The sequence below is a fragment of the Lolium rigidum genome, chromosome 2, assembly GCF_022539505.1.
Source record: "Lolium rigidum isolate FL_2022 chromosome 2, APGP_CSIRO_Lrig_0.1, whole genome shotgun sequence".
In the NCBI taxonomy this organism is placed as follows: Eukaryota; Viridiplantae; Streptophyta; class Magnoliopsida; order Poales; family Poaceae; genus Lolium; species Lolium rigidum.
Window position 1 is genome coordinate 146,278,102 of NC_061509.1, and position 9,866 is coordinate 146,287,967.

The window sequence follows — 9,866 nt, forward strand, 5'->3', positions numbered from 1 at the left end:
AATCTCTTGATCCATATTGAGTGTTCGTTTTTTGGAAGATAAACCTTTTCCTTTCGATACCATTGTGTCATTCTAAAAAGTGTAGAGGGTTTGGTTTATTTGTTAGAAACTTTCTCTTATGGAAGTTTGCTATCTCATTCATTCTTATTTGTTTATTTGCTTGAATGGGATAAATCTTTAAGCATATTTGCTTGAATAAGTTTTACAGTGCAATAATCACTTGATGCTATTTGTTGTTAATCCTATGTGAATACATAACCCATTTGCAATGGAACCTCCACCATAACTCAATCCATGGTTCCGTCGCCCACCACATAGTCATACTTGTAACGTAATATTGCTTTTAAATGCAGGAATGATACGAATAGTACTTTGCATTGGTAAAAATAATCAAATGTCATGAGCAAGTGTTGAACTTGCCTTTGTTAACTGGGCAGGCAAAAGTTTTGAGATGTGATAACTCTAAATTCTGAAATAGCATCATCGGCTGGTAAGAACAATTATTAAAGGATTGACAAATATATTATAATGCATAAATATGAGATGCAACCGTTATAAGAATAACCTAACCCCGATGATTTAGAATTAGTAGTTGTAACGATTTCTTTTATGAAAATGATACTCTTTTTTTATTGCGCATTACTTAAAGATAGAACTATATTATTGTCTCCTGCCCATTTCCCCCAATGCGCATTGTACATGAAGACGGAGAAGAATTGTTGGCATGGGGCAGGCACTTCAGATTCGGATCATCACCCTAGCAGCAGCTAGAGTGAGTTCGAGTGGCATTGCTAGCGAATCTTCGAAATGCAAGCAGAGACAGAAATAGGAACAATGACCAGCTCATAGCTGGTCATTGTTCCTGCCGTGTGGCGTGGGGTTCCTCCGGAGTGTATCCGTGAGACCATCTGTAATGACATTATGATTATGTGATCAATAAAGCGCATGGTTTCTATCAAAAAATGACCAGCTCATAGCTCGTTTTCAATTTTGAACACCGGAGCAATCTGTCCGCGTCTGTGTGATATGCGCCATGCGCTCCTCGCCTGATGCATGTTTCCCCAAATGACAGCTCCACTAGTAGTTCCACGACCCGTACGTACCCGTATCAGCCTTCCACTACCACAACACCTCGTCGCTGTTTCCGCGCCAAGCCCAAAGTCACATTTGCCCATCTCATTTTTTAAGCCAAGCACGTAGCTTAGCTGGAGCCTGCAACGGAGGGACATGATTGACGACGACGCGAGGGCGGGTATAGCTCGACATCAACCCAGAAGGAGGAAGAGAGCTAGGAGAGACAGCCATAGCCAAGAGTGATTGCTTCCACGCCATGGGCAACTGCTTCGGCTCCGACGAGGCCGACGTGGCGGCCGTCAAGGCAATGACCCATCAAGCACATGCCCGAGGTATCGCCATTGTTGATCCTTAATATGTGCTATCCTTTATTCCTTGGGTTCATCTTACATTTCGTTCATTCGGGTCTGGATTCTGGAACTTGGGGTTGATCTAAGCTAAGGCACTTCTTGTTTTGTTGTCCCCGTGACATCTCTAGTCTGACATGCACTTGGTGCCAATCTGTTGCAGCAGCGATGGCGAGGCCCGGCATGGTGGCGCCGCACCCCAACGCGCACGCAGCAATGAGCTCCCCAGGGCATGCCCGTAATCCGCCGAGCGCGCCCACGACCTCGAGCAGCGGCGGCGTAAGCGGATCAAGCAACCGGCCGGCGGCCGGAGCCAGCCCCAGTCGGGGCAGCCCTAGCCCCAGCCCCAGCCCTAGCCGGGAGGGGCGGATCCTGGAGACGCCCAACCTCCGGATCTTCACGTTCGCGGAGCTCAAGGCCGCCACGCGGAACTTCAAGTCGGACACCCTCCTCGGCGAGGGCGGGTTCGGGCGGGTGCACAAGGGCTGGGTCGACGAGAAGACCATGAGCCCCGCCAGGAGCGGCGCCGGCATGCCCGTCGCCGTCAAGAAGCTCAACCCCGAGAGCCTGCAGGGCGTCCAGGAATGGCAGGTGACGAACGATCTTTTTTTTTCTTGTGTGCGTGGGGTTTTGGTCAACTCGAGCCATGATCTTCCGAATCAACGACCCCTTCTTCACGTGGGCGGTGCATAGCATAATGTCATTGCCAACCGAAATGTGCCTTCCATGATCTGGCACTACGCAGGATGCATATATATGTTTAGTGATTGCCATGCACGTTGGCTTTAACAGCTGAACGTGTATAGCTTAGCTTCTGCCTATGTAAGTATGTATTGCTGATTCTGACGGAATTGGTCTATGCAGACCGAGGTGAACTTTCTAGGAAGGCTCGTTCACCCCAATCTAGTGAGGCTGCTTGGGTACTGCTGGGAGGAGAAGGAGCTCCTGCTTGTGTACGAGTACATGGCCAAAGGCAACCTGGAGGATCACCTCCTCAGAAATGAGCCACGGAGTAAGTTCTCCACATTCTTCTTCCCCCCAACAAACTGATGACCGGACTATGGTAACAGATTGATGCAGTCTGAGTTGAGACGAATTAACTGAATCTAACTCGAATGTTCTGTGCCCCTAGAAGGCGGAGGAGCATCCCAGGCGATGTCGTGGAGCCTCCGCCTGCGTGTGGCGATCGACGCCGCCCGTGGCCTGGCCTTTCTGCACTCGTCGGAGAAGCACGTCATCTACAGGGACTTCAAGGCCTCCAACATCCTCCTAGACACGGTACGTACGGCGGCGCCGCCGTTCGCACGTCGCATCTCAGTCGCACACGCACGCCGCACCTGTCTCACTCGATCTCCGTTGCTCACTGCAGCAATTCCACGCGAAGCTCTCCGACTTCGGCCTCGCCAAGGACGGCCCCGCCGGCGGCAGCAGCCACGTCACCACCCGGGTCATGGGCACCTACGGCTACGCCGCGCCGGAGTACGTCGCCACAGGTACGTCCCCGCGAAACCCCGCCGTATTATCCTCGACGCCGGTGCTCATTCCGTCGGTGACGCAGGGCACCTGTACGTGAAGAGCGACGTGTACGGCTTCGGCGTGGTGCTGCTGGAGATGCTGACGGGCCTGCGCGCGCTGGACACGGACCGGCCCGCGGGGCAGCACAACCTGGTGGACTGGGCCAAGCCGCACCTGGCGGACCGGCGGAAGCTGGCGCGGCTCATGGACCCGCGCCTCGAGGGCCAGTACTCCTCCAGGGGCGCGCAGCGGGCGGCGCAGCTGACCCTCCGGTGCCTCGCCGCCGAGCACACCAACCGCCCCTCCATGAAGGAGGTCGTCGCGGTGCTCCGGGAGGTCGACTCCATGTCCAGGGGCGCCGCCGGAAGGTCGGACGGGTCCGTCGGGTCGGCGTCCCCGCGGCCCGCCGCACGGAGCGGCCACGGTTACGGAGGACAGTCGCCACGGCCAGGGTTTGGGTCGGGGTCGGAACGGGCTGGCCCGGCCGGTCCCCGACGGCCACCGATCTCCTAGATCGAGCAAGGTAGGGAGCTGCATTTGCCTTTGCACGTTCGATCTCAGCGCCCCGTGCTAATGATGTTGCTGCATTGATCTTACTATGACCATGTAATTTTGGTGTGTGCGAATATGGTAATTGTGCGGTTACATGTAGGGTTGAATGTTCAGGTCGAAACTCAGCTCAACTCACGCATCCTGAACAAAATTCAGACTTATCCCAATGTAAATACAATAGCTTCAGTTCTTGCTATGGATATATACCACACATCTAATGGTCATGTCGCCGTTGGATAATTAAGAGATCATCACGACCTGCAACATCGCCCGGTGCATTCGACTCATGAACATGTAATTTTGATGTCTGCACATATGGTTGTGCAGTTACCTGTAGGGTGAAATGTTCAGGTCGAAACTCAGCTCAGCTCACACATCGTGAACCAATAGCAGACGTATCCCAACAACAATGTAAATATATAGTAGTAACTTGAGTTTTCGCTGTGGATATATATACCAGACAATCTGATGGTTATGTCGTCGTTGGATAAATAAGAGATCATGATCTTTTCTTCTCACTCACAGTTATAGATTAACACATAGCACTCTCTCCTTCTTAGTTTGTCAGGCCTACAGATTTTATCTTAACTCAAATCTTTCAAAGTTTAACCAAGTTTCTCAAAATCCGACGTATCCCAATGTAAAATAGTAGCTTCAGTTTTCGCCGTGGATATATATCATCCAAGTATGCAACATAGTCTTCCGCTGCACTGCAACATCGCACATTGCCAGCAGTTCAACCATCGTAGGCAGCACTTCGGTACACTTATAGCAACAATTCTCGTGCGTTTTTTTCTCAAACCTCTTGTGCACACGGTAGGGAAGTTGTGAGATAGCAGCACACGAAGTCCTGGATCGTGAACCTATAGGAGCAAAGGGTACTTCAGTATTGAATCAAATTTCGCTTTCAAGGCCTGCATATTTCAAAGGATTTTTTATTACAAAATTATTATGTTAGTTATTTGATCTGTAGGATTGAATCATGCAAGAATAATTTGAAGGATCTTATTTTACAGTACTTTTCGCTGAAAATTTCCATCAGACATTGACTCAAACAATCGTTTGTTTTTTTCCTACGGTGCAGTCAAACGAACTCCTGTAGGATTCAAACATACATTGACATTGCATCCTCATTTTGTACTCCCTCCGTTCCATAAATGTTTTCGTGGTTTTAGTTCAAATTTGATACATTGACATTGCATCCTGCCTTGGGCCACTTGTGTTTCAACTCTAACATAACCACTCTTCATTAATCCCAAGTCAGCTTGTAAATTAGCCATGCACACTAATGGGACACATTTTTGAAATGATTCACACCCACCTGGGAATGGACAAAACAGTACTACCAATGAACAGATTGTTCCACTATTGCACATTCGAGCATTCAGCTATAAGGAAGCCAAAAAGCAACAACAAGAAGACTAAGGAATTCAATAAGATGCTTAGTGCGCAGTACCCATGCCACACAAAAAAAACTAGCACCTTGCTTATATGTACCCGCTATTTCAACAACTGCGCTACTCTGATGGGCCAAGGTTTTTGTCTGAACTACAACAGCATAACACGGTCAGTTACTATAACTTAGTAAGTCAGAATTTTTGCACAAAAAAAATGATCTGTGGGAAGCATTTGTCTAGCACATTCAGCACTGATGTCACCAGTTGAGGAGATCATTGCATTTTATAAGCCGTGTTCGACCTAGTATCAGATGCAACATCAGGCTATGAAACTTTAGCATTTTCTCTTGATAGAATTTCTCCTTCAGCATGCCTCAGAGTCTCCTGGAAAGCTTGCAGGGAACTGCATGCGAAGCTCTCAAGGGCTTGAAGAACCCGCCTCAGACTTACTTGCAGACTGTCTGCTTCAAAGAAATGCGCCTGGTATGTTTGTACCGTTGGGAGGAGGTTTTGCCGGCCTGGTACTAGTGCCAGCTTTCTGTTAAGTGTATCTGCCTCCTTGTTGATCTCCACGGACTTCCTTGCCAGAATCTTGTTCCACTTTTCTCTTTCCCGGGTCATCGTGATCTGCTCGCTCTGCTCAACGTTCTTGTACTCACACAGGTTCCGAACACTGGAAACAAGAGCTTGCATAGCGGTAACCACTTCCTTCTCCGAAATCCGATCCATAGCTTCAGACCAACTGCTGCAGATGGTAAAGACAAGTGGTGCATCCACTCTTCCAGGAGAACAAGGACGAGCGCCATCAGGTGTCTCTTCCTGGCGATAGTTGAGACAAAGTGCTAGCCATCCATTCAGTGCCTTTACAAAGCTCCTTTGCGCATTCACCCAAGAGGAGAAGTTGACAATGCATTTAACCAAGTCTACTTCAAGCTCCATTGCCAGATCTCGACTGATTCCACCTGAGATAACTGAATCCAAATTTTTGGCGAGCGATATTGCTTCACACTGTATCTGGAAGCACTCTAGTTTTTCTTGCCACATCTTCACAAACCTAAAAAGAGAGCCGTCATCAGCCTTTTGATGCAACATAGTTTTCAGGGGATATGCAATGTAAGAACTGAAAATATTCAAGGAAGCTATTCATCTATAATTAAAGCATATAAGGATCTTGATCATTCAACAAGCCTTTTAGAAATAAATTAGCAGTGGAGTACAATAAAATCACGAGATAGAAAATGCAGGACCACAACATGTATCGTTTTCTTGACAGCTGCTTTGGAACTTAATAACCTACTAAACAAACAATGTTACCTACATATGTCACTGCGAGAAAAGAGAGCTTACCCTTGGATTAAGGCCTTAATTTGTGGACACAGTTCCTCATCCCTTACTCTGTCTATCTTTTTTGAAACCTTAGCAATAACTCGCACCGCTATTCCTATTTTTGTGGACAGCTTCCTGACCAATTTTTGAGTCTCGTCGATCTTGTGAGCTTCAACACCCTTTTGATCCAAAAACTTTAGCCGCTTGGAGTTCTTGGCAAGCAGGAGGCGCATTTTCTCTTCAGACTGGAAGAAGAAAAGATATCAAAAGGTAATAAAATATAGGATAGAAGCTACCACGGGTGTGCGCATGTAAGGAATATTATCTCCTCAATTACAATAATAACACACTTCCCACATTTTTATAACGTGGTACATAAGAGAGTTCCATCCTAAAATGGACATGTATTTGCCAAAAAGCTAGTCTAACTGAAATATTTCCGCATCAAGGAACTTAAATTAAACCAACATCATTACAAAAACACACCTAAACAGGACATTTAAACAACTGATTAGATCTCTTGAAATATGACAGACAAAACATAAATCTGCGTAATCTGTTTTTACTTTTTAGGTAACTTGCAACTTGTAATTACTGATCAAGCAGCAAACATGGCCCTGCATTGATCACAGCCTTTTCTTACTCTGAATAGCTTCATAATGACATGCTAGGACTAACATTATTCTTTCCTAGCTGGTGGCACCAGCTTATGGATGTTTTCATCATCCTACATATCAATTAACTTGATTAAATATTCGAGCATGGGATAATTACTAAGTTAGTCACGTATCATTGCAGCACAGAGTAAATTCAGGCATTAGAATGTTGTTATAGCGCAAACCTGCTAGGATCAACATTTTATCCTATGCCATGGTAGGCCTAGGTATCTTTGTGTAACTTGCATTATAAAATGAAGGACAGCATGCTCTCAGCTAAGACCTGTAGGTTTGTAACCAGTTGTTTCAAACTTACAACAGGATTCTAGCAAGAGATTTGCATCCTTCATATAAACTAATCAATTAACTTGATACAGTCTTCGAACAAGAGATAGTTGTAAGTTAGTCACGTATCATTACAGCACAGAGTAAATTCAGACATTACTTAACAAAAACCAAACTGAATATTTCACATTGTAAATACATACCTTAACCTCGTTGTATAGTTTCTTCTCCCAGATATAGAGTCTCTGCAGGGTCAAAGATAAGCTTCTCCCACCCGTCAGCTTCTCCCTTCCTCCGACATCCAACTCTTCGCCTCTGAACCCTGAGTCCGGCAACGCAGTCGACGACACCATCCCAGACGAAACTGTTTTGAAACACCAATAAATAAATCGATCAGTGACACTGAGTAACTGGAATGTATGCCAGTTCCTTCAGGAACAAATAGATCACCGTAAAAAAAATTAATGTACATACGGAGCAGTAAGCAATTCAGAATATATGCAAGTCCTTGAAAGTTGAAACTACTAGTACGAATAGCTCACCGTGGTACACTGAGCTCCGGCGATGGTGCTGGTGCTGGTAACTCCGCCTCTCCACCTCCAGTATCGGCGCGAGCGCCCAGACCGCCTCCGCCGCTCGGACGAACTGCGCCTTGATCTCTCCGGCAACGTCCGCGCTCCCAGAAGACTTGCGGTGCGCGGGGGGCGCGGGAGGCTGCGCCGGCGCCTGCTGCCGCGCCGTGCCACCCGCGGCGACCACCCCCTTATCGCTGCTGCTGCTGCTCACGGCGCCGAGCGAGTTGCGGGCGCCGGGCACGGGGCGCTCAATGGAGACCTCCTTGACGACTACCGCGTCGTCGTCCTCGTCCTCGAGGTCCGGGATGCCCTCCTCCTCCCGCACGTCCCGCGAGCACCGGCTGGGCGTGTACGGCGTGGCGGTCCCCGTGGCGCCGGCGGCGGCGTGGTCGTAGCAGTAGTTGTCGTGCACGTCGTAGCCGTGGAAGACGTTGAAGAAGTCCCAGGAGCTGGCCCTGGGCGGCGACGGCGCGGGATGAGCGGCGGCGTGCGTGGGCTCGCCCCCGTAGGCGTAGTAGCTCCGGGGCGGGTCGACGGCGCCGAACTCGTAGACGCGCGCGGACGTGGGCGCGGGGTGCTCGACGGCGACGGAGGACGGGGGTGGGTGGCTGCGCGCGTAGTGGAGGTGGAGGGTGCCTGGCGGGGGCGGGTACGGGTAGCCGTACGGAGGATGGTCGGGCGCGTAGGCGTAGGGGTAGCCGTAGCCGTAATGCGGGAACGGGTGCGGGTGGTGGGAGTGGTGGCTGGCGGCGAGGTGGTGGGGAGGCGAGGAGGAGACGGAGCCGGAGTCGGATTCCGAGGAGGAGGACGCGAAGTCGATGTGCGAGGAGGAGTGCGGGGGCGAGGAGGGCTTGTGGTGCGCGGGCGGCGGCGGCGGAGGGTCGTCGACGGTTTTGGGCGCGGCGGCGGGGAGCGTGAGGCGCGGCTGGGCGGAGGCGGAGGCGAGGAGGAGGAGGTGGAGGGAGGATGAGACGGAGGCGAGGGAGGCGGCGAGTTGGGCGTGCGCGGCGGCGAGCGAGTCGCGGCGGCGCGCGGCGTGCGCGAGCAGGTCGGCGCGGCCGCGGCAGAGCGCGACGGCCTCCTGGTCGTCGAGCCGGGAGCCCATGCAGGCAATGGCGTCGAGCTTGGACCCGTTGCAGCCCATCGGTGGGCGCCGGCTCGGCGGTGCTGAGTAATCGGGAAAATGATCGGGGTGTTCCCGCTGGGTGGCTGGCTGGGATTATAACTGGGCGCGCCGTCCCGCCATGATGGGGTAGTGGAGTGGAGCGAAGACGGTGGGGGAGGGAGGAATCTGGCGTGGATGTTTAGCGTGTGGGAAGTTTGTTTGCACTCGGCTCGGCTGGCTCTTCCTTTTCTTTCCGGGGTTGATGTGGCAGGGCTGCTTGTTTTGTTGCGGTGGGGGAAGAAGAGAAGAGAGACAGAAACGCAGCGACGAGACGGCCTCTCCTCTCCTATCGATCATATGCCCAGTGTGGGGAACGGAGGGGGACCGGGCGACGGCAAAACGAGGCCATCATCACTCTCCGGCCTCTGGGTTTACTTGCTTTGTTTGTTTCCCTTTGGAGGCGAGGACGAAGACTGCGCTGGGCTGGCGAGGCGGGCGATGCAGAGAGGGAGGGAGTACTCTTCTGGAGTTGCGCGCAGGCTTTGGTAGGCGAGGCAGGCATTGACGCCTGTCTTGATCATGAGCGCGGTACGGCATTGACCGGTCTCCGTCACCGGATCAACACCAACTGCGACGCGCGCGATAGCCTGCTGCTCTCTTCTGCTGCTCTGCCACGCCTTGCCCAGACTGAAAATGGATCGGTTTAAACCATTTTCTGAAAATGCAACATAAAATAAATCAATTTTGATTTTTTTCTTCACAATCTGACCTTTTGCGTCACGTTCATCGTCACAACTAACGAAATTGCAAAAACCAACACCTGTTGCTACCGTCGTTGCACAGCACACTTACATTAACTTTTTTTTTTCTCTTCACGTATCACCAACTATTGGTGTGTTACGTTGCACACATATCCAAATATGTGGTTAAGTTGCTTAACTATAAATCTGACACCCAGGCCCCACAAGGCAAGTGCTGATATCCGCTTTTCATTATCTTGCGTGGTTTTTCAAACTTTTAAAAATAATATGAAA

General features: G+C 50.3%; 2 protein-coding genes across 2 annotated transcripts; one reads left to right on the forward strand and one right to left on the reverse strand.

The window, feature by feature from the left end:
- The first annotated feature begins 1,330 nt into the window (after positions 1 to 1,330).
- Positions 1,331 to 3,449, forward strand: LOC124690194 (probable serine/threonine-protein kinase PIX13). Its single transcript, XM_047223613.1, has 6 exons — positions 1,331 to 1,406; positions 1,585 to 2,012; positions 2,286 to 2,433; positions 2,554 to 2,699; positions 2,791 to 2,914; positions 2,980 to 3,449. The coding sequence occupies exons 1-6, from the start codon at positions 1,331 to 1,333 to the stop codon at positions 3,447 to 3,449; spliced, it is 1,392 nt and encodes a 463-aa protein (XP_047079569.1).
- Positions 3,450 to 5,209: 1,760 nt separating this feature from the next.
- On the reverse strand, positions 5,210 to 8,871 carry LOC124690195 (protein ROLLING AND ERECT LEAF 2-like). Its single transcript, XM_047223614.1, has 4 exons — positions 7,695 to 8,871; positions 7,356 to 7,516; positions 6,233 to 6,456; positions 5,210 to 5,939 (listed from the first exon to the last, which is right to left on the reverse strand). The coding sequence occupies exons 1-4, from the start codon at positions 8,869 to 8,871 to the stop codon at positions 5,210 to 5,212; spliced, it is 2,292 nt and encodes a 763-aa protein (XP_047079570.1).
- Positions 8,872 to 9,866: the final 995 nt, after the last annotated feature.